The sequence below is a fragment of the Perca flavescens genome, chromosome 3 (assembly GCF_004354835.1).
Source record: "Perca flavescens isolate YP-PL-M2 chromosome 3, PFLA_1.0, whole genome shotgun sequence".
NCBI lineage: Eukaryota > Metazoa > Chordata > Actinopteri > Perciformes > Percidae > Perca > Perca flavescens.
The window spans coordinates 36,863,574-36,886,405 of NC_041333.1; the positions used below are offsets into that span (position 1 = coordinate 36,863,574).

Below are 22,832 nucleotides of genomic sequence, written 5' to 3' on the forward strand. Positions count from 1 at the left end.
CTATACTTTAACTTTTTTATGACTTTTTCAACATACTATAACTTTATTTTATACCATGACTTTTTTCAGCATACTATACTATGACTTTTTTTTTTTTTTTTTTACTTTTTTCGACATACTACACTGACTTTTTTATGACTTTTTCAACATACTATACTATGACTTTTTTCTATACCATGACTTTTTTCAGCATACTTATACTATGACCTTTTTTTACTTTTTTCGACATACTACACTGTGACTTTTTATTTTTTACTTTTTTCGACATACTACACTGTGACTTTTTTATGACTTTTTCAATATATTATACTATGACTTTTTATGTTTTTTCGACCTACTATGCTATGACTTGTTTATGACTTATTTCAGCGTACTATACTATGACTATAATTATCTGTCCTCAGTTATATTGAAGAATAAATACAACATCAATCCAAAGACTTTCGAACTTCACATATAGCTCAGTGTGATAAATACCTGGTGATCTGTCTAAAGAGTGTGTGTTCAAACCTTTTAAAAGGCAATGACTTTTATAAAAAGTCTAACCCCAGCTCTGTCTTCAGAGTTTTACATTTGTGGTCCTCAGTAATGTGCCAAAGTCTAAGTCCAATACGCCAGGAGAACAGTTCTAAGTGTAGTTGTGTTGGTGGCGTGGTAGGTCTGTTCTAGGTACAGAAGGTACTGCGCTGGGTTCAAGACCTGCTTGCTTGGTACAAACTACTTAATTTAGAAGTAAATACAGGACATTTTTATGACTTTTCTCGACATACTATAATATGACTTTTTATGACTTTTTTCAACATACTATATTATGACTTTGTTCGATATACTATATTACTTTTTAATACTTTTTTCAACATACTATACTGTGACTTTTTAACTTTTATATACTATAGTATAGTATGTCGAAAAATAGTATAGTATAGTATACTATGACTTTTTAATACTTTTTCAACGTATTATACTATGACTTTTACATACTATACTTTTAACTTTTTTATGACTTTTTCAACATACTATAACTTTATTCTATACCATGACTTTTTTCAGCATACTATACCATGACTTTTTTCAGCATACTATACTATGACCTTTATTTACTTTTTTCAACGTACTATACTATGACTTTTTTTTTTTTTTTTTTTTTTTTTTTTTCGACATACTACACTGACTTTTTTATGACTTTTTCAACATACTATACTATGACTTTTTTCTATACCATGACTTTTTTCAGCATACTTATACTATGACCTTTTTTTACTTTTTTCGACATACTACACTGTGACTTTTTATTTTTACTTTTTTCGACATACTACACTGTGACTTTTTTTATGACTTTTTCAATATATTATACTATGACTTTTTTTTTATACCATGACTTTTTTCAGCATATATTACTTTTTAATACTTTTTTCAACATACTATACTGTGACTTTTTAACTTTTTTCAACATACTATACTATGACTTTTTTCGACATACTATACTATGTCGAAAAAAAGTTTAAAAAGTCATAGAAGTAACTAACTATACTATTTTTTTTTTTTTTTTTTTTTTTCGACATACTACACTGACTTTTTTATGACTTTTTCAACATACTATACTATAACTTTATTCTATACCATGACTTTTTTCAGCATACTATACTATGACCTTTATTTACTTTTTTCAACGTACTATACTATGATTTTTTTTTTTTTTTTTTTTTTTTTTCCGACATACTACACTGACTTTTTTATGACTTTTTCAACATACTATACTATGACTTTTTTTTTATACCATGACTTTTTTCAGCATACTATACTATGGCCTTTTTTTACTTTTTTCGACATACTACACTGTGACTTTTTATTTTTTACTTTTTTCGACATACTACACTATGACTTTTTATTTGTTACTTTTTTCGACATACTACACTGTGACTTTTTTATGACATAACTACCATTCTTTTTGGTAGTGGTTTCAAAAAGTCAAGGTGCTCTTTCGTGGACGGGTGATCCATTAGCATCAGAACCGTATTCATGCTGTTCTGATACTATACTATGCCTTTTTAATTCATTAAACAAAACAGATTCATCTTCTTTTAATAATAAAATCTTTATTCTCAGGATTTGGTTGTAAGGAAACATCACATAGCCTGGTGTTACAGCAGACAGTCAGAAGTCATTTGGTCAGTCAGTCAGACACAAAGCCAACTGCAAGTGAGGAAACATGTTCAACTAGGGGACAGTCTGCAGATTTAGACTACTATGCTACGAGCGGGACAAAGAAGAGGGTCAGAGAACAAAGAGCTTCAAAAAGCAGAACATCTGAAATACTAACATGTTTCCAGGCTCACACGGCCGTCTTAGCTTCTCCACTGAATATTTGGGTTGTTTATTGGGGGGGGGGGTTTGACACCACAAAATGCATAGGTGGGTGTACACAACACCGGTATCGCCCATAAACTGCGATTTGTATCAAATTCAAAACAGACCTGGAGATTTAATAAGTCTTTCCCGAAACGTTCATAAATCAAAAACAGAAATGTGACGCTTGCCAGGCTGAGGTGAAGGATCACGGAAGCAGACAATTCTCTGCAAGGGGTTAGCTCAAGCTTATTCTATATTAAATCTACGTTATAAAAAAAATCAGCTCGCTTTGCCACAGGGGCTCACAGTCTAACACATGCAGAGCTTGGTATGAACTCTCAGTGTGTGACAGCTGCAACATTGGCTCGCTGTCACCTTAATATTTCCATCAACAATTTCATTAATATTTTCCTCCATCCACTGCATAGTAGACGTTTTTTTTTTCTCATTCAAAAGTCTTGTTAACAGCACAATTTCGGCCACTTTACAGTTCACACCTTCAGTGTTTTTATCTAGAATAAGAATACTGCTTTAAATGGTGGGCATTATGAGTTGATTATTAGATCTAACAGATAAAACAGGAACCAATTAGTCCTTTATTCTGAGAAACCACTCCAATGAACCCTTTGGAAATTACTGAAGCAAGTTCTTTTCATCAACAGCAGTAAATTCCACAAAACATGTCAATTAAAAAAAAAAAGAAGAAGTGTTTTTCTTCTAATATTTGTTCTCAAAAGTGGTTGTTGCATCACTGACATGTACCACCACAGCATCCGGTGTGAGGATGTTGACCGGACGTGGTTGGCGACGAGCAGGGGCCGCACCGGATGTGCAGTCGCAGAGTTTTCCGCGGAATCTTCCGCAGGTTTTAGACAAATTAAGATAATACTCAGATTGTTACCACAGCTGCAAATTAAGCAGAAAAAAAAGCTCCTTGAACCTGGTGAGTCCCCTTTTTTTTTATTTATTTTTTTTTAGGAAAAAAAAGCAAAGGTGAGCTTGTTAGATGTGAATATTTTCTAATTTTCTTCGCTCCTCTGTGACAGGAACCTGAATATCTTTGAGTTTTGGGAAACATATCAACATTTAACCATTTTCTGACATTTCATTTTATCAAACAAACTAATCGATTAATCGAGAAAATAATCGACAGATTAATCGACTATGAAAATAATAGTTCAGCAGCCCTAGTTAGTACTTTCATACTCTACTGACACATTACAGTAAAAATTGTTTACAGTGTTGAAAAAAAAAAAAAACCATGAGCCTGCAACAAACAAAAGTGTGAATATATAGAAGAAGAAATAGAAGAAAAAAGAAAGATGCAGGCACATAAACCCCCCCCCCCTCAAAAAAAAAAACAACCGTTGAGATAATGGCTTAAAACTTGTGTGTTTGTGCCTTTGGGCAAAAACTTTTTCCCATTTTCAAGAAGGAACTTTTCTGTCCCAGCAGCCATCAAATTATCAGCCGTCTCTTTTCACGATTAGACCACCGAGCGGGAGGGAGGCAGGTCTGAAATCCCCCTCCACATGGCGGCTGATCGCCTGTAATGCCGCCAATATTTTACCCGCGCAACTTGGTTTTGGTTCGCGATACCATTTTCCTCAGAAGTGCGCGGCGGGATGAGGATGCGGCAGCTGGCCCCCGTTGGTTTTGTCCCTCAGCATGGTGAGCGCCGTGTTGGAGAAATCCCTCAGGACTTCCATGGTCTCCCGCTGCAGCAGCAGAGACTCCTGCACAAACTCCTGCTGGCTCTCCACCAGCAGCTGGACCGACTGGGCCAGCACCTCCAGAGACTGGGACACCGAGGTCAGCAGCATGCGGCTGGCGCGCTGCTGCTGCAGGCTCTGATTGGCCATCTGGGCCACCTGCTCGCGGGCCCGGCGCTGGGACGCTCCGCCCGGGAGAGGGTCCGACGCGACGGCGATGGAGGGAGGAGGAGGATTGGGTGGGAGGACTGAGGAAGAGGACGGCTGATGGGAGTTGGAAGAGGCTGCGCTGGAAGCAACGGAGGAGGAAGATACCGCGGCAGGAAGGGGCGCGACAGATTTAGAGGGTGAAGAAGAGGAAGGAGATGTAGAGATGGAGGCAGGAGGGAGCGGGGGAGTGAATGAGGAGGAAGGAGCAAGGAGGGAAGAGAAAGTCACGGTGGAGGCGGAGGAGGTGGTCTCCAGCGGGAGCGGAGCGGCCGAGGAAGAGGAGGAGGAGGAGGCTGCGTCTGGAGGGAAAGGGGAGCACGTGGAGGCCGAGGGCCCAGCAGGGGCGGGTCTCGTGGAGGTGTGGTGGTTCTGGTTCTGGGTGGGGGTGGTGGTGGTGGTGTGGTTCTGGCTGTTTCGGGAGTAGGTGTGGACCGGCTTCATCCTCAGCAGGGCGTTGTCGGGCAGCGGGTCCAGGGACGGGGAGGCGGGCCGGGGGAGAGACGAAGGGTAGGAGGAGAACAAGGAGTCGTCGTTCTCTTCAAAGTCCATGGTGTGGTCTAGGAGGTCGCAGAGGTGGCAAACACGTCAGACAACTCTTACACTCGCACAACAACTCCATCAAAACATGTTTTTTTTGTTAACAACGTCACTTTAATGTATCTACATAATAGTTTACATAAGGAAACAACATTTTCCCAGTGCTAAAACGATACATTTAAAACGGTGCCTGAACTGAAAGAATGTTATATATATACATACCAAAAGTTTGGACACACCTCATTCAATGAGTTTCCTTTTTATTTTCATGACTATTTACATTGTAGATTCTCACTGAAGGCATCAAAACTATGAATGAACACATATGGAATTATGTACTTAACAAAAAAGTGTGAAATAACTGAAAACATGTCTTATATTTTAGATTCCTCAAAGTAGCCCCCCTTTGCTTTTTTTGATAACTCTGCAAACCCTTGGTGTTCTCTCAATGAGCTTCATGAGGTAGTCACCTGAAATGGTTTTACCTTCACAGGTGTGCTTTGTCAGGGTTCATTAGCGGAAGTTTTCCCTTATTAATAAAAAAGCAAAGGGTGGCTACTTTGAAGAATCTAAAATATAAGACATGTTTTCAGTTATTTCACACTTTTTTGTCAAGTACATTAACTCCATATGTGTTCATTCATAGTTTTGATGCCTTCAGTGAGAATCTACAATGTAAATAGTCATGAAAATAAAAAGGAAACGCATTCAATGAGAAGGTGTGTCCAAACTTTTGGCCTGTACTGTATATTTAAAATTAAATGATTTATTAAAAATTTTGTAACAATAACTTATTTCACCAGTAAATTCCTGTTAACGACAAAAACAACCACTGGATGGAAAATGGGTATTTTACAATTACTTTGAATGCAGCACGAGGCTGGCGAGGCGAGGCTGAGTCTGTGTTGTTTTTCAGACAACTCTCCAGTGAAATACAGACACACTTTTACACCGTTTAGCTGTCAGCATTTTAACTGTGTTTACTCCAGCTGCTAGCTAACGGTAGGTTAACGTTACCTGCTGTCGAGTGTAGTGTTAACTAGCTAATGGTAGGCTAACGTTACCTGCTGTTGAGTGTAGTGTTAACTAGCTAATGGTAGGCTAACGTTACCTGCTGTCGAGTGTAGTGTTAACTAGCTAATGGTAGGCTAACGTTACCTGCTGTCGAGTGTAGTGTTAACTAGCTAATGGTAGGCTAACGTTACCTGCTGTCGGTGTAGTGTTAACTAGCTAATGGTAGGCTAACGTTACCTGCTGTCGAGTGTAGTGTTAACTAGCTAATGGTAGGCTAACGTTACCTGCTGTCGAGTGTAGTGTTAACTAGCTAATGGTAGGCTAACGTTACCTGCTGTCGAGTGTAGTGTTAACTAGCTAATGGTAGGCTAACGTTACCTGCTGTCGAGTGTAGTGTTAACTAGCTAATGGTAGGCTAACGTTACCTGCTGTCGAGTGTAGTGTTAACTAGCTAACGGTAGGTTAACGTTACCTGCTGTCGAGTGTAGTGTTAACTAGCTAATAGTAGGCTAACGTTACCTGCTGTCGAGTGTAGCGTTGACTAACGATTCACGTGGATGACATTTTCCCACTCAAAACGGTGATTTTCTCCGAAAAGCAACTAGGTATGAATGACGTATGAACTCTAACCATAACTTCTCATGACTAAAACAGAATGACGATGGGGTGGTGGTGGTGCAGTGGATGTGACACGTGCCTTTGGTGTGGGAGACCTGGGTTTGATTCCCACTGCGATACATCAACCAGTGTGTCCCTGAGCAAGGCACTTAACCCCTAGTTGCTCCAGAGACACGTAATGTAATGTAAGAATGACACTTATTAAAAGGCTAGTCATAAACGTTTATGACTTGTTTATAATGTTTGTGACAGTGTCATGTCACTCTTATGTAGATACCTTCAAGTAAAGTGTAACCCATTTCTTTTTTTAACATTTCTTTTCCCTAATGACTCGTGGTCACGAGTAGTTTAGTAGGTCACAAAAAGTTCAATAAAAAGGTCACGGCAGCACTAAGTTCTTGCATAATTTTAAATGGTTATATTTAAGAAAAAGGTCTCGCCACCAAGAACACCCATTTCATTTGAATTTAAATGGTCATTTCCCTCCCTCTCGTGCCCTTACAGCCAGAAGCTGAATATAAAGTCAGTCTTACCTCCATCGTCAGCCAGGTCAAAGTCAGGGGAGGAGTAGAAAGGATCGCCTGCAAAAACATGATCAAGCTGCAGTTAGTCAATCAACAAATGACTCGAAGGCTGACAGTGCCAGTCAAAAGTTTGGACACGCTTTCTCAGTCACTTCCAGGGTTTCCTGCCGGTGTATTGCCAGCCCCGGTGGCACACCAGGCCTAAGTTTGGCCTAAGAAAGTTTCCAAAGATTGGAATCAGTTCAAACGTAATTAAAACTAAAACTCTGTACAGTGTGTCTACTTCAAAAACAAACTAGTTTAGCACGACGTCAGTGGTTCAGCGTTTCAACAGAAAACATGGAGTCTAACTTAATCATCCATTCCACGAAGTAAATCAGAGTCGTATGGACGATGTAACTACACCAAACAGAGCTGTGTGACATTATAATCAATATATAAATGAAAAGAGTGAGTATAATTAAATTTACACATAGGCCTACTGTATACAGATCAGTCTCAGGTTGAAACTTGTAGTTCTGAAAGTTAAGTTGCACAACTTAATGTGTTTGTGTATGTTTAATGTATGCCTTAGTTTGAGGTTGATATCATTTGTTCATCATTTCTTTAAAAACAATGTAATATGGCACTTAAATGCAGTTAATATGTTTAGTTTTTGGAGAGATGATATTGTAAGCAATTTATGCAATACAAATGTTGCTTTTTTCCGAAAATGTCGTTTTTTTGCCTAGTTTATTGTTTAAAAAACGAAAAAAGAAAACAAAAATCCGATTAATCGATCGATAAAGTGCTAGATTAATCGATTTCAAAAAGAATCGATAGCTGCAGCCCTACCTCACTGCAGCATAAATATTCTAATAGCTCAGTTTTTCCTGAAAAAAATAAATAAAAATGTGTTCATAGATTTACTATGGACAACAGGGTTGATGTTCTACAAGCTTTTATAGAAAATAAAACCAGACGGACCAGAGGTTGTCAAAAATCCTTTAGGGCTCCAAGCACAAGTATTTACGAAGTAACTTTACCTGAATATAATAAAAACATTTGTGTGGAGTGTCTCTGTACTCTAATAACATCAAATGAATAAAATGTTTGTCACATTTAGAGCTAAAATAAAGTAAATTTACGCACAAAAAATGTTACATTTATTTTTATGCTACGAAAAAGGACAAAAAAAAAGTAAGACCTTTATTGACAAAACGCAATACTTAATAATACTGCCTAATTTAAAAAAGAATTAAATTTAAGAACTTTTAAGACTGTGTTCCCTGTTTAAACGTATCCAAATATATCGTTTGACTTACCAAGTATTTTACCAAATACTATTTAAATCTCTTATAGGCTTTTCATATCAGATATATATATATATATATATATATATATATATATATATATATATATATATATATATATATATATATATATATATATATATATATATATATATATATATATCTGTACAAACTGGACTTTGAAAAGTGGAAATCACACCCTAGGGTATTTAGGTAAACTCAGTGACATTGGTGCAGCCTGGTTGCATTTCTTTAGTCTTTAGTGTTCGGCTCCACTTACCGGCGAGATCTTTCTCCGGGGAGGAGAGAGGAGAGAAGTCATAGGAGGCTCCTCCGGGTATAGACTGGGAGCTGTCCGTCAAGCTGAGGTAGGAGAACGGGGGAGCGTTGGGGGGCGGGCCTTTGCTGTAAACCTTTGAAAAGTCGTCCTCTTCGTCGAGGTCAAAATCACTTTCGCCGCCTGAGGACCAACCAACGGAAACCAGCTCATTAAGAAGAAGCACTTGGATGGGATAGCAGAGACGGTCAAATATCAAAATGTCCTTTAAAAGGGATACTTCACCGATCTATAAGCTTTTCCAAAGATGGCACCCACCTGTAGAGGTGAACGGTACTGTCTTTATAAACTATCTTTTTTTTTATAATTATTAACCCCTGCGTTAATTTTGTGCCGGATTTGTCCTTTAAGTACTTGTAGAGTCAACATAATCTGCAGAATCGGGCAGCCAGAATGCAGCACATCAAAATCAGCCTTTATGCTTCATTCTCTTGAGCACTGAGGCTCTCACAACAAAAGGCCCTACCATGAATTCCCCGATAAACCCACATTTCCCGGCCACAAACCCTCCGTTTGCGCCTGCTTCTCCTCACCTCCTCTGGGACTCATCATTAGGATCTTGTGGACCATCCTCTCCACGGGGCCCATGCTCTTCTTCCTCACGTTGCTGCCGTTGGGGCCCCGGAGCGCTCGCCTTCCATCGCATTTCAGGTCGGCCCATTTCTTCATGATCTGACGCACCTGTTTTGAAAATGAAAGTCAATCTACTGTGACACGATGTTTTAGATCGATTCCAACGTAGGAGCCCGCCCACCGGCTCTATACACGATGTGATTGGTCAAACCAGAGTTTGGTTTTTCCAGCTCGCAAGCCAACGCTGCCGCCAGTGTGCGTCTAGATTTCTAGGCTATGCTGCTACGGGGTCCGTGTAATGCTTATCAGTTCGATTTTCTAAGCACAAACGGACATGTGGAAAAACAGAGAAATGGGTTCAAATATCCAATTTTTCATTTTTTTTCCACCAATTACAAATTAAAAAAATTGGATCTTTAACCTGTTTTTCCAATTTTCAGTTTTTTATTCAGAGGATCAGAAATTAAGAAAATTACAAAATTGCGTCTGAGCTCTAATTATGTAATACTGCCATGGTATTCTCTTTCTCTACTTTGCGGAATATGCAGGTCATTAACTGGATATGGACCAAAAAAAAAAAAAAAAAAAAACTTTCTGATCCTCAAAAAAAAACAAAAAAAAAGAAAATTGGAAAAACAGTTTAAAGATCAAATTTTTTAATTTGTCAAGGCAGGAAAAATGAAAAATTTCTTATTGAACCCATTTTTGTTTGTGCTTAGAAAATTGAACTGATAAGCATTACACTGACCCTACGGCAACCCCCCACTGATGCTTCAATCTAGCGATGACACTATTCGCGGATTAGACGCGACAGAACAATTAACAGCCAGCAATTTTTAACATGAAATAGTCATTTATAAAAGCTTAAATATGTATTCGTCAGGTTTGTCAGACAAAACAAACTATTTGAAGATGTCACCTTAGGCGCTAAGAAATGTGACGAGTGTTTTAAACTCTTTTCTTTAAACTTTTTATAGACAAAAATAAACTGATTAATCAAAACCTAGAAGAGTTAATCCTTCATTCTTTAGGAACCCCAAGGAGTCGCTAGATAAAACAGGAAAAACATTTCCGTTCCAGCAAAATTGCTTTTAAAATGTTATCTTTCTAATTTCTCTTGTGAATTAAAAGGACAATTTTACTGTTTGTGTGTCTGTGTCTCTGTGTTTGTGTGTGTCTGTGTTTGTGTGTCTCTGTGTGTGAGTGGGTCTGTGTGTCTCTGTCTGTGTGTGTGTGTCTCTGTGTCTGTGTGTGTCTCTGTGTTTGTGTGTGTCTGTGTGTGAGTGTGTCTGTGTGTGTCTGTGTCTGTGTGTGTGTGTGTGTGTGTGTGTGTGTGTGTGTGTGTGTGTGTGTGTGTGTGTGCGTGTGCGAAAGGCCATTAGTCATTTATTAAAGCTAAAATACACACACAATCAACTTAATTTGAAGACGTCACCTTAGGGCTCTAAGAAAAAAAGACGAGTATTTTAAACTCTTTTCAAACTTTTAATAGACAAATTAACTTATTAATCAAAGAAGTAATACAACTAGAAGTGCTTATCCTTCGGGACCCAAAGAGAACAGAAAAACATATTTCTGCTGCGACAAAATTGCTTTGAAACGTAATTTTTCTAATTTCTCTTGTGAATTAAAAAAAACGACAATCTTACCATGAAAGTCTCCCAGAAATGATTTAAATAAAACAATCTGAGAAGGAAGGCTAATGCTTAACTAATGCAGTAAACGTAGAACACTTGCATCTATAACTAAAACAAAAATGATGAGGTCTGAGAGCATGCCTCCCATTTAAATAGTCATAACTAAAAATCACACACAGCCTGTACACTCTTCATCAGCACTAACAGGACTACGATGAACAAACCTCTCTGTGATTCTCTCCCAGACCGTTGATCTGATTGGTGATTTCAGTCCAGGTTTGTTTCTTGGCTTCAGCCGACACGCCTTGGTTAAACTTCTCTACAGGGAGAGAGATCATAGCGTGTGAGACATCAGAGAGAGACACGATCAGCCTAATATACATATCTTCAAAAAAGGACAATTCCGGCGCAAAATGATCCTAGGCGTTAATAACATATGTGTACCGAGTCGACCGTTATCTGGGATGTGTTTTCATGCTAATCGAATGTGTACGTAGCTTGTAACAAGCTACTTGAGCTGTGTTACTGGTTACTGGTTACACACTGTTTTCCCAAGATGGCGCCGGCCTGTATACGCTAACGGTACTGTCTTTATAATCTATCTTTTTAATAAACTGTCTGTACACTTACAAAGTTCTCAATGCTTGTGTTTGCATGTAGAGACCCTCATTTTGCTACCGTGGAAGTGTGGTGCTATTTTGAGCCTTGTTATAGGTGTAGAAATAGCGATTTACCATCTGACCCGACTACTAGCGTTACAAGCTAATCACTGGTTTGCGGCAGCTTGTTTCAAGCTAGAGACACATTCGATTAGCATGAAAACATATCCCAGAGAAGGGTCGACTCGGTGCACACGTTATTAAACCCCTATAGGTTCATTTTGCGCCCGACATCTTAATTGCAACTTAACAAAAGCAGCTTTAGGGCGCTTTCACGCCTATAGTTCGGTGGACTCTTGTTGCATTTTTCATTCGGTTCGGTGTGCGTTCACGCTGCACTTTGTCAGACGCACAAAAGCGCTGTAAACACGTGTCATGCGGTGGAAACGGCCGCTGGTCTGATGGACAGAATATCCGAAAACTGGCCGACACTTCTGGTCTCAGAAATAATGAGAGGCCTGTACTACGAATCGAGATCAACACGCCCTGGATTTATTTCAGTTACCCGGCTTCACCTAACCCTAACAACCGCGATCCGGCATAAGCTGTGTCACGACGCTGGTTACCAGCTAGTTCAGTCAACCACCAGGGTTTCCCAAATCCAGTGGCACGCGCTTTTGCATATAAGAGGCGGGGTTTGCACAGCACGACCAATTGCAAACATCTACCAGATGTTTTACATAAGAAGAGCAAACTATAATTCTACATAAACATGAAGGACACAGACACGGTTTTACAGGCAAAACGCAACACAGTCGCTGCTTCCTAAAACAGGAAGGAAAGCTGACGCTGTAGATGTTTAAATCACAACGCTTAACAATGTCACTTCCCCATCAGTCTGGACCAAGATCTGATCATAATTACATTTGTGCTTTCCATTAGGGCTGCCACCTCTTAGTCGATTAGTCGACTAATCGGTCGTTTTGGTCTTAGTCGACTAAGATTTCTTTAGTCGATTAGTCATTTTTTATGCTTATTCATGCTTAATTACTCATTTCCAAGAAACTTCTGAGCACATTTATGGTAAACACAAGATTTAAAGTGGTGCTTTTGCAGGATTAATTGTGGAGAAACTCAGTTTTACAGATGGTTAATTAACTACATTTATATTGTGCTTTTCTAGTCTTAACCACCTCTCAAAGCGCACAGCTCTGTCAATTAAATCAACTAATCGATTAGCCGACAAAATTGTAAAATTGTTAGTCGACTAAGAATTTCTTTAGTTGAGGACAGCCCTACTTTCCATAAACTGTCGTTGCTTTAGCCTGTTATTTCAGTTGCAACCCTGGCAGTGGGAAGCCATCGCGAGAGCAAATACAAAATATAAAAACATAATTCTAACCGATGTGTGGCATTGGCGACACACGGCTCAACAAGCCAACAAAGATACGTAATTTCCCTCCGCTGTAAATCAATAGCTTTCATAGAGATATCCATCAGGGAATGTTAACGGGGTTGTCGGTCGGTCTCTCTCTCTCTCTCTGATCTAAGAACGGCGACGACGTTATCAACAGAGTATTGATTGGTCAGTAGGCGGTGCTTTTACACCGGTTGATCTCTGATCTCCAACATAACCTGCTCCCCGACCAGGTGAGGTGTTCAGCACAAGTTACCACGGCGATTTAACCCGGTAACATGTGATCCACCGTCGTGACGCACAAAAACCCTGGGTTGAACCTAAAGTCACCTCGTTAACGCCAAATCTTGCTTCGTAGTACGTATGCAGGGCTTGACATTAACTTTTTGAGGCACTTGTCCTTCGGACAAGTACATTTACGTTTCACTTGTCCATGAACAAAAGTCACTTGTCCGGGTAAAGATTCATCATTTTATAATTTTTTTTATGTTTTGCTAATGCAGAATTTGAAGAAACCATTGAAAGCATCCAAACACTATAAACATTAATACAATTCAGTTTAAACAGTAGAAACAAATGTGTCCCAAGAATAGATTTCCCCTTCAACAAGAAAAAAGGATCTCCAGACTCATAATACAAAGTTATACTTTGCACGCCGGTGTGCAGAAGTTAATATATTGAGATTCTAGGTGAATATTTTAAAGTTTCTCATTACTTTCAGATTCCTAGTCAATATTCTAAGTTACTATGTCAATTGAGATATTTTGAGATATTGAGTCAATATATTGAGATTGTAAGTCAATATTTTGAATGTTCTCATTGCTTTGAGATTCTTAGTCAATATTCTGAGTTACTAAGTCAATATATTGAGATACTGAACCAATATTCTGAGTTACTAAGTCAATATATTGAGATACTGAACCAATATGTTGAGTTACTAAGTCAATATATTACGATACTAAGCCAATATATTGAGATTAAGTCAATATTTTATAGTTTCTCGTTACTTTGATATTCTTTGTTTATATTCTGAGATACTGAGTCAACATATTGATACTAATTCAATATTTTGACCAGAGGTAGTGGTGACTTGAACTTATACTATATCTAGAATAATTTTGTAGACATAACAATGGATTTTGCCACTAAATGTTGGTGTCAACGTTTTTTTTTTTTTTTCTTTCTTTCTACAATTTCACTTACCAAGGGATCCTTTAAAAAGGTGTAGCTACTTTACAGTTGATTATTACCTGATATTTAATCCGCTACAAACGAGTAGCGGAGCAGCTAGTAACGTTACGAGGCAGAGAGCCAGCCGTCAAGAGTCAAATTAACTTCATGCTTCATCCGCACAAAGCACACTTCTATCGCCACGAGTGACAGCTTTATTCGGCTCGTTTTCTGTGAACGATGTGGGGACGGGGTAACGTTAAAGCGTAGTTAGCATGCTAACGTTAGCTAACTAACACCGGCTGCCTGGCTTGCTGGTTCCGCGGTGCTTTCATGCTGTATCGCTTTCGGAGAACGCGCTGAACAGCGGGCTGGGTCTAACGTTAGCGGCCCGCCGACCTGCTGCCCGGGATTGTGGGGTAAAATATGTATTTGTTTCAATTCTGTAACATTGACGAAATGAGTGGCATTTTGATTTGTTTGAGTTTTAACTTGTCCAGTGGGGCAAGTAAATTTCTCTTCCACTTGTCCTACAAAAAATCCACTTGTCCCGGACAAGCGGATAAGCCTTAATGTCAAGCCCTGCGTATGTATAACGTCTTGGGATTTCTGGTTCTGCTTTAGTGTTTCTAATATTTCAAAAGAACACACACACACACACACACACACACACACACACACTCTAAGTACTCACTGAGGAGGATGTATCTGTTCCTTTTCACCGCCTCCAGCAGCAGTTTGATCTCCGTCATGGAGAACCTCGGCTTGCCTCTCGCCCCCCCGGCTCTCACCGCTCCCAACTTGAACTCTTCATCGTCCTCGCGCCACAAGGCCGACGACATGGCTCCAGCCTCGCCCTCTCCTCCGCCGCCGCCGCTCACAGCCCGCTACAACTCAGGCTGGTACAGACTCCAGATCTCAGCACCCCCCCAACCCCACACCAGGACTGTCTGGTCCCGAGCCACCCGCCAGCCTGGACTGAAGACACCCGTCTGACTGCACAGGGGCCTGCGACAAAGAGAGAGAGACAGAGAGAGAGAGAGAGACAGGAGAAAAGGAGGAAAGAGACAGAACAGAGGCAGAGAGATGAAGAGAAAGAGAGCGAAAACATAAAATAAGATTAAGATTAACTTTATTGTCCCCGAACGGAAATTTTGTTTTGGATTCCTTCCATTCTGCAGCGTTACAAAGACAACACCAAATACAGAAAAGACAACACCAAAGTAGGGCTGGGCGATAAACCGATTTTATCGATTAACTCGAATGTGTAGTCAACGTGGATTTGTTTAAATGAAAAAAATCGATTTTCTCCTTAACATCAGCCAACGCTCCCCTCTGGGCTCCCGTAGCTCCGAACGGGGCTCATCCCCCCCCCCACGCGTTTACCATGGAGATACACAAAACAACATGGAAGCGACAGGGACTAACATTCATTATTTTCTTAACCAGTTGTTTCATTACTTACTTATCCGTAATCTCCCCCGAAATGACCGATTTAAATCTTAAAATCAGATTATTTTTTTTTCAGGGAAAATCAGGGATTTTATTTTTAGGCCATATGGCCCAGCCCTACACCAAAGACAGAAAAGACAACACCAAAGACAGAAAAGACGACACCAAAGACAGAAAAGACGACACCAAAGACAGAAAAGACAAGACCAAAGACAGAATAGACGACACCAAAGACAGAAAAGACAACACCAAATACAGAAAAGACTACACCAAAGACAGAAAAGACAACACCAAATACAGAAAAGACTACACCATAGACAGAAAAGACGACACCAAATACAGAAAAGACAACACCAAAGACAGAAAAGACAACACCAAATACAGAAAAGACGACACCAAATAAAGAAAAGACGACACCAAAGACAGACAAGACAACACCAAAGACAGAAAAGACTACACCAAAGACAGAAAAGACGACACCAAAGACAGAAAAGACGACACCAAAGACAGAAAAGACGACACCAAAGACAGAAAAGACGACACCAAAGACAGAAAAGACGACACCAAAGACAGAAAAGACGACACCAAATACAGAAAAGACGACACCAAAGACAGAAAAGACGACACCAAAGACAGAAAAGACGACACCAAAGACAGAAAAGACGACACCAAAGACAGAAAAGACGACACCAAAGACAGAAAAGACGACACCAAAGACAGAAAAGACGACACCAAAGACAGAAAAGACAACACCAAAGACGACACCAAAGACAGAAAAGACGACACCAAAGACAGAAAAGACGACACCAAAGACAGAAAAGACGACACCAAAGACAGAAAAGACAACACCAAAGACAAAAAAGACGACACCAAAGACAGAAAAGACAACACCAAAGACAGAAAAGACAACACCAAAGAAAGAAAAGACAACACCAAAACAACACCAAAGACAGAAAAGACAACACTAAATACAGAAAAGACTACACCAAAACACCAAAGACAGAAAAGACAACACCAAATACAGAAAAGACTACACCAAAACAACACCAAAGACAGAAAAGACTACACCAAAACGACACCAAATACAGAAAAGACAACAAATACAAATCTCTCTCAACACATACTCTCATGCAACACAAACATACTTCCATATACATATAATAAGCACATTAACTACTCCTTACATTGGCACTTCCCATTAAAAACAACCCTGTCGGCTGTATTCGCGCAAGACAAGAGTCCGGGTCGCGGCAGTACAGCGCCACCGGAAGCCTACGTGAAATGACGAATTAAGTAACTTTGTACAACAGAAATGAGAACTCTGCTTCTGAAAATGTACAGGTCCGAGTATCGCCAACGATTCAATTCAGTTAGGCCGGAGACATTTAAGTTACAGTAACAACTGTGCTTGGATATAAAAGAGATTTCTCAGAGAAGTTAGGCTGTAAATTGTACACGCAAGAAGCAACCGTTACAGATTGTTTTAATATTAAGCACCAGGTTAATGTTTAAATTAAGAATTAACCCCCCAAAAATGTAGTTAAAAATAGAGCTGGGCAATATATCAATATTGATATCGTGATATGAGACAAGATATCGTCTTAGATTTTATAGATATTTTTTCAAATACGTTGCACTTTCGCCGCATAAATTGCCGATTTCCGCGCAAAATGTGCGGGGCTTGCATGATTTCATAATCCTCGCATTTTCGTTGCAAAAAAACTCACATATATCTTAGCAGAAAGTTGAAAAATGTTGCGTTTACTTCACACAAGAGCAACCATTTTCCCCCTGTTGGGAAAGTTATGAAGTGGTGTTTGGGAGGGAAAATCATTTTTTTTCTCTCTTTTTCATCAAACTGCAGTTTTTGCAAGTTCCCACAAATTTCATCGCATAAAATTGCATAAATATCCCAAATATTCCATCGCATTTTGTAAGAAAACGTGCCGCATAAAAGGATTTTTGCCCGCAACAATCACAAAAAAAAAATGTATGGAAGGACTGACTGTTCTATTATTTGCCTTTTCCCCACTTGTAGTCACTTATTATGTCCACATTACTGATGATTATTTATCTAAAATGTAAATGTGAAGATATTTTGTGAAAGCACCGATAGTCAACCGTAAAATATCGCCACAATATCGATATCGAGGTATTTGGTCATCCATGGTGAAAAGGCAGATATTAGAAGATTTATTTCTGTATTTCTGTACATTATTAAATCGATATCAGGTCACTCAAACAAAGATGGATTTTAATTAGGGAATTGATTATTTTAACCAGGCCCTATTGTGAATTAACTGGGTGGTTTTCTGATTACAGGTGGCATTTACAGCTCCATGTAAGCACAGCAAGATTATATATTTAGGAGATAGAAAGTAGTTGTTTCTGCTGTGTGGCCACTCGGTGGCAGTATACAACAATATCCAAACTGTGAGACAGACAACGTTTTTCTTAAGCAAGATAAATAAATAGATGTTTCATAGCCATGATTTGCACAACTTCTGGATAAAGCAAGTAGCGGGTGCACACCTTGACCTACCTGCAGCTGGTATAATGGCGTCACAGAGTGGATGCATCAATACCAGTGCTTTCACTAGCTTTGTGGAAGACGTAGGTGCACATATGGCATAGGTGGCGGGAGGTTTGGGCTTCATTCCCTCAAGAAAATGTGACGTAAAAAAATAAAAATGCAATTTCCCCCCATTCATTTTGTCTTTTTGTGGGTTTTTTTGTCTCTTTGTAGTCATGTTGTGTACCTTTTTTTGGTCTTTTTTGTTTTATTTGGGGTTGTTTTTGGTCTCTGTGGTTAGTTTGTGTCTCTTTGTAGTAACTTTGTGGTAGTTTTGCGACCGTTGTTATCACCATATCGGTGTCTAAAACCTTGGAAAAGCTCGACCAGATAATAAATAAATAACACTCCGAAAGCTTAAAGACAAAACTTAAAGCTAAAAGAAGCCGGACTACAATACTTACATCTGTGAAAAGTCTTCGGCTTAACCCTCCCGTTGTCCTCGGGTCAAGTCTGACCACTTTTCAAAGTTTCCCATATCAGAAATGTGGGTTTCTTTAAACAAAATTGCCCAAAAATAACACGAATGGTTCAATGCAGCGCTCTTCGCAATTAAAATGTTTTTTTAAAAAAAACGTCAAAGAATGTTGACTAAAATGACATAAAAGCGCTAAAAATGTTGAAAAAAAAGCAACTAAAGGCATTGAAATCCTAGAAAACAGCCAAATAAAGCTTTGAAAAAAGCATCAAACAAACAAGGCACAAATATATATATATATATATATATATATATATATATATAGTACAGGCCAAAAGTTTGGAGACAAACGTTAATAAGAAGGTGTGTCCAAACGTTTGGCCTGTACTGTATGTATGTATGTATGTATGTATGTATGTATGTATGTATGTATATATATATATATATATATATATATATATATATATATATATATATATATATATATATATATATATATATATATATATATAAAATATACACACACACACACACACACACATATATACATATACACACACACACATATATACAAATGAACAATAAATCTTTGAATATATATCAGGTCATACAGGGGATTGTTCCCTGACTCAGCCTCTCTGCGGCTTATGGAGGTTGCAAAGAAGTCACTGTCTCTTTTTTTTGTCATATTTCTAGCATTTTTGTTGACATAAAAGCACTACAGAAGTCAGCAAAAAAAGCTATAGGACGACGAAGGAATGTCCCGCCCTCCGCTGCCTCCGATTGGCTGCACCACGTATTCTGACTCTAACTCGGCCAATCACACTCCTCATGCCTTAACGTTGCCTTTAAAAATGCATTCGTTCATTCATTTAACTTTCATGTAAACCATCGTAACAAAGATAAAAAGACAACACTTTTAAAACTTTCTTAATTGATAAATAAAATGTAAATTATAATACAGATACAAAAGAAACAGCAAGTAATGATTTTTTTTGTCTTTTAAAAAGGTGAAAAAAAGAGACTTATATAGACAATTTAATATATTGATTAAAATCCTGAGAAAATCGTATTGTCAACTTAAAATCCTGAATGTATTGAATGTGAGTTGAGTTTTTCGTTACATCTCTAATTGTGAATAAACATTAACCATCAGCTGGAAACATACAGAGAGAACATGACAAATCTGTGATATTTGGAAATATTAAAGAAACAGACTTAAGATTACATATTTGATAATCAATAAGCTTCTTCAGAGTTGAACTGGAGTTCTTGCATTTATTTATTTATTTTAGGGGCGTAGACCAAGAACATCCTGTTTTTCTCCAGCTTTTGTCCCTACACTGCCTCCTTCTGGTCAGATGCTAAAATTAAAATAAATGCCATGATGTAGAGATACACCCAAGAAAAATAAATAAATCACTATAATCAGATGATTTATAACTTTTTAACGGCTTTTTAACGTGTACAAGCATCAGAAACGCAGGTTAAAATGTGATTATTTCCCCCCCACGTGTCTCCGTTTTTAATTTGTTTGTCTTCAGCTATTGTATTAAAGTCAGTATTGTACCACAACGCGCCAGTATAGTATATATGCTAAGTATGTGTTGAGATATGTACGTGTATTTGGTAGTTTCAAACATAAACGTCGATTTTCCGGTGCAGTGTATGTAAATGACATCAACTGACGGGAAGTTAACAAGGCTCCAGGCTGTTGCCTAGCAACGGAATTCAATTTAAAAATAAAAATAAAAGTCTAGCTATTGGTATTAGATATGTTGAAATGCGTAGCCTGGCGTCTTAGTACATTAGCACTTGAGAAAAAAAAAACCGTATTGATACAAAATTATTTCAATTAACATAGCGTTTTAATGCTCTGACCACGTGGGCCCGCTTGAGCCAATCAGCTGCTTTCTTCTTGTGTCTTTGTTGAGCTGGTGCCTGCCTCTCCCCCTGCTGCTGCTGCTCACACAAGAAGCAGCCTTGCGATTCATTCCGCCATCTCTGCGAGCTTCACGGCCGTTACGCTTACAACGGCTAAAACCGGATTTAAAGCGAATTTCGGTAACGATACGTGGGTTTGTCGCGGATGTGAAACGCGCATTTATAAAGCAGCGTGTTGTATTTGTGCGCCGCTCCGCTGCGCCGAGGTATTTTAACGTTAACGTCACGCGACTATCCGTTGAGCTAGAGGGCGAAATGTCTGCTTTCTCCGGCGCTAACGTTACGCTCTTTATTTCGCACTGTAGCCTCTAAACTACTACTTGCTTTTCTACGCTTAACCACGCGCGTGGTCCGTTATTTAATATTTCTCGCGGTTGGCGGTGTGAAAAAGCTGAAAATGTAGAAAATAATTACCAGAAAAAAATGGCGTTGTTCTCTCCCTCTTCTCCTTCCTCCGCGGTTCTCCCGAAAGTTCGGAGTGTCGAGAACAAACGCTACTGCGCAGACTCCGATTTTTTTTTTTCCTCCCTTGAACGCGCAACATTTTCAGCCCACTGCGCGCCCCCAAGCTGCCCCACATACAGCGTGCACTAATCACTCCCACTTTCAAATAAAATCACACGCAAAAAAACTCCCAAACAGTGCGCAATTTGCTCATATTGTCAGTATTTAGAGAAAAAACTGATGGGTGAAACCTCACGATGCTGACAACTCCCAAAACACCCCCCCCTTCACATCCCCCCAGTTTAGACTTAATTAATTAGTCCACAACCACATTTGTATTTTAGCATTTTGTTTTTAATCATAACGTTCATATTTTAGCATTTCAATACAACACACATCAACATACATTGATAGCCATGTTGTGTTTAGTAGTCCTAAGCCTGCTGTGTGATCTTTTTATGTCAAAGGTCATCATTGTACTAATATAGCCTATTACTGTTATAACCAAACCATTAAACTCAAACCAGAGCACCTGACGTCCCAGTTTTACTCCACACCCCAATGTAGGTCAATCCCCTCACTTTTTTGGGAACGCATCCATAGCATCTAATAAAGTAGAAACAATAGAGGAACCAAAACAATTATGTAATTGGCTCTAATGGGAAGGAAAAAACAACAACCAAAAAACCACGCACACACCAGTTGCATTTGCATTTTCAGGAAATGTTTTTTTTTTAAGTGATAATCTCAGATTCAGATGAAGATTAGAATAGCAAAAACCCCATTCGTCATTTATTTTCTCTCCACCATTTTATATCAACGTGGAGAAGAAAGAAGATGGAGAGAGAGAGTAAGAGAGAGAGAGAGAGAGAGAGAGAGAGAGGTAGCGTTAGAGAGACCATGGAAGAGCAGGTACCGTGTTTGTCCGCTTGGTGTCGCCAGAGATCTTCCTCTGGGAACAAATACGTGTTTTCCTTATTCTGGGTAATACCCGGATGCGCCTGCAGAGGGCGCCTTCATGCACGTGTTTCACCCTCTATGGAAAGATTACAGACTAGAGAAAGGGGGGAGGGGAGGGAATGTATTGCACAATGATGTTTACATTTGGGAAATAAGGTTGCTGATAGCTGTGTAGGCCTATGTTTTCATTTTTTTGTGTGTTTAGAAATCTGGGCATAGGCTATATTCTGCACACACTGGGGTAGGTTTGGTTAATTATCTGCCCGGTAGAAGTAAAAGGCCACTTATTATTGGCTTAAATTGCATCCCGCTTGGCCCTAGGCAGCCGTTCTTCTTCGCTTTGTTTTGTTTTCCAACGTGTTCACCTTGGGTGGAATTATTTCTCGATTTTTGGTCTTGGTTCGACTCTCTCTCTCTCTCTCTCTCTCTCTCTCTCTCTGCTCCTGCTGCAGTGACCCAGTTCCCCCACAGGGATCATTTCAAGCTTCCTGTGATCATGTAGCCCTCTGCTGAGTGGCCGCAGAGTAGGAAACACGGGAAGGGTGTGAAATGTGGAAGTGTAAAAAAAAAAGTGGCAAAGACCTTTGCTGCTAAACTATGACTCCCAATCAGAATATTACGAGACTTAAAATGGGAAGACGAGATGAGACATGGAATAAAACGCCTCGCTAATGAGATTAATGGACTTCACCCTCGTGCTGTCTCCCATTGGACAACGCGCTTGTCGTCCTCCCGGGTAGGGTGACCAGATGAGAATGGGTCAAATTCGGGACGAGACTGGTGGGGGGGGTGTAACATCAATTTCAAAACTCCGACCAACTGTCAGTCATGTCTGCGCTTTAACATTAGCAACATCTAATCCAATCACTCCTTCCCGGGGCTGCCTGGTACTTAACATGAATTTCAAAACTCCGCACCAAGATTATTTCTTATTTTTATTCAGAAACTCAACTGTCTGTCTTCTAAACCCCCGAAAATACAAATAAAAAAATCATTAAAATCATGGAGCTGGCTGCGGGACGACTTAACTAAAAACCACCATGAACAGTTTTT

At 39.2% G+C, this 22,832-nt stretch overlaps 1 protein-coding gene across 1 annotated transcript; it reads right to left on the minus strand.

Moving 5' to 3' along the window:
• Positions 1 to 3,464: 3,464 nt before the first annotated feature.
• On the minus strand, positions 3,465 to 20,939 carry zgc:113149 (polycystic kidney disease protein 1-like 3). The gene is made up of 7 exons (XM_028574521.1): positions 20,790 to 20,939; positions 14,684 to 14,997; positions 11,028 to 11,122; positions 9,127 to 9,274; positions 8,537 to 8,716; positions 6,974 to 7,021; positions 3,465 to 4,828 (listed from the first exon to the last, which is right to left on the minus strand). Exons 2-7 carry the CDS (start codon positions 14,829 to 14,831, stop codon positions 3,957 to 3,959), a joined length of 1,491 nt encoding a protein of 496 aa, XP_028430322.1. The 5' UTR covers positions 14,832 to 14,997; positions 20,790 to 20,939; the 3' UTR covers positions 3,465 to 3,956.
• Between the last annotated feature and the right edge of the window lie 1,893 nt (positions 20,940 to 22,832).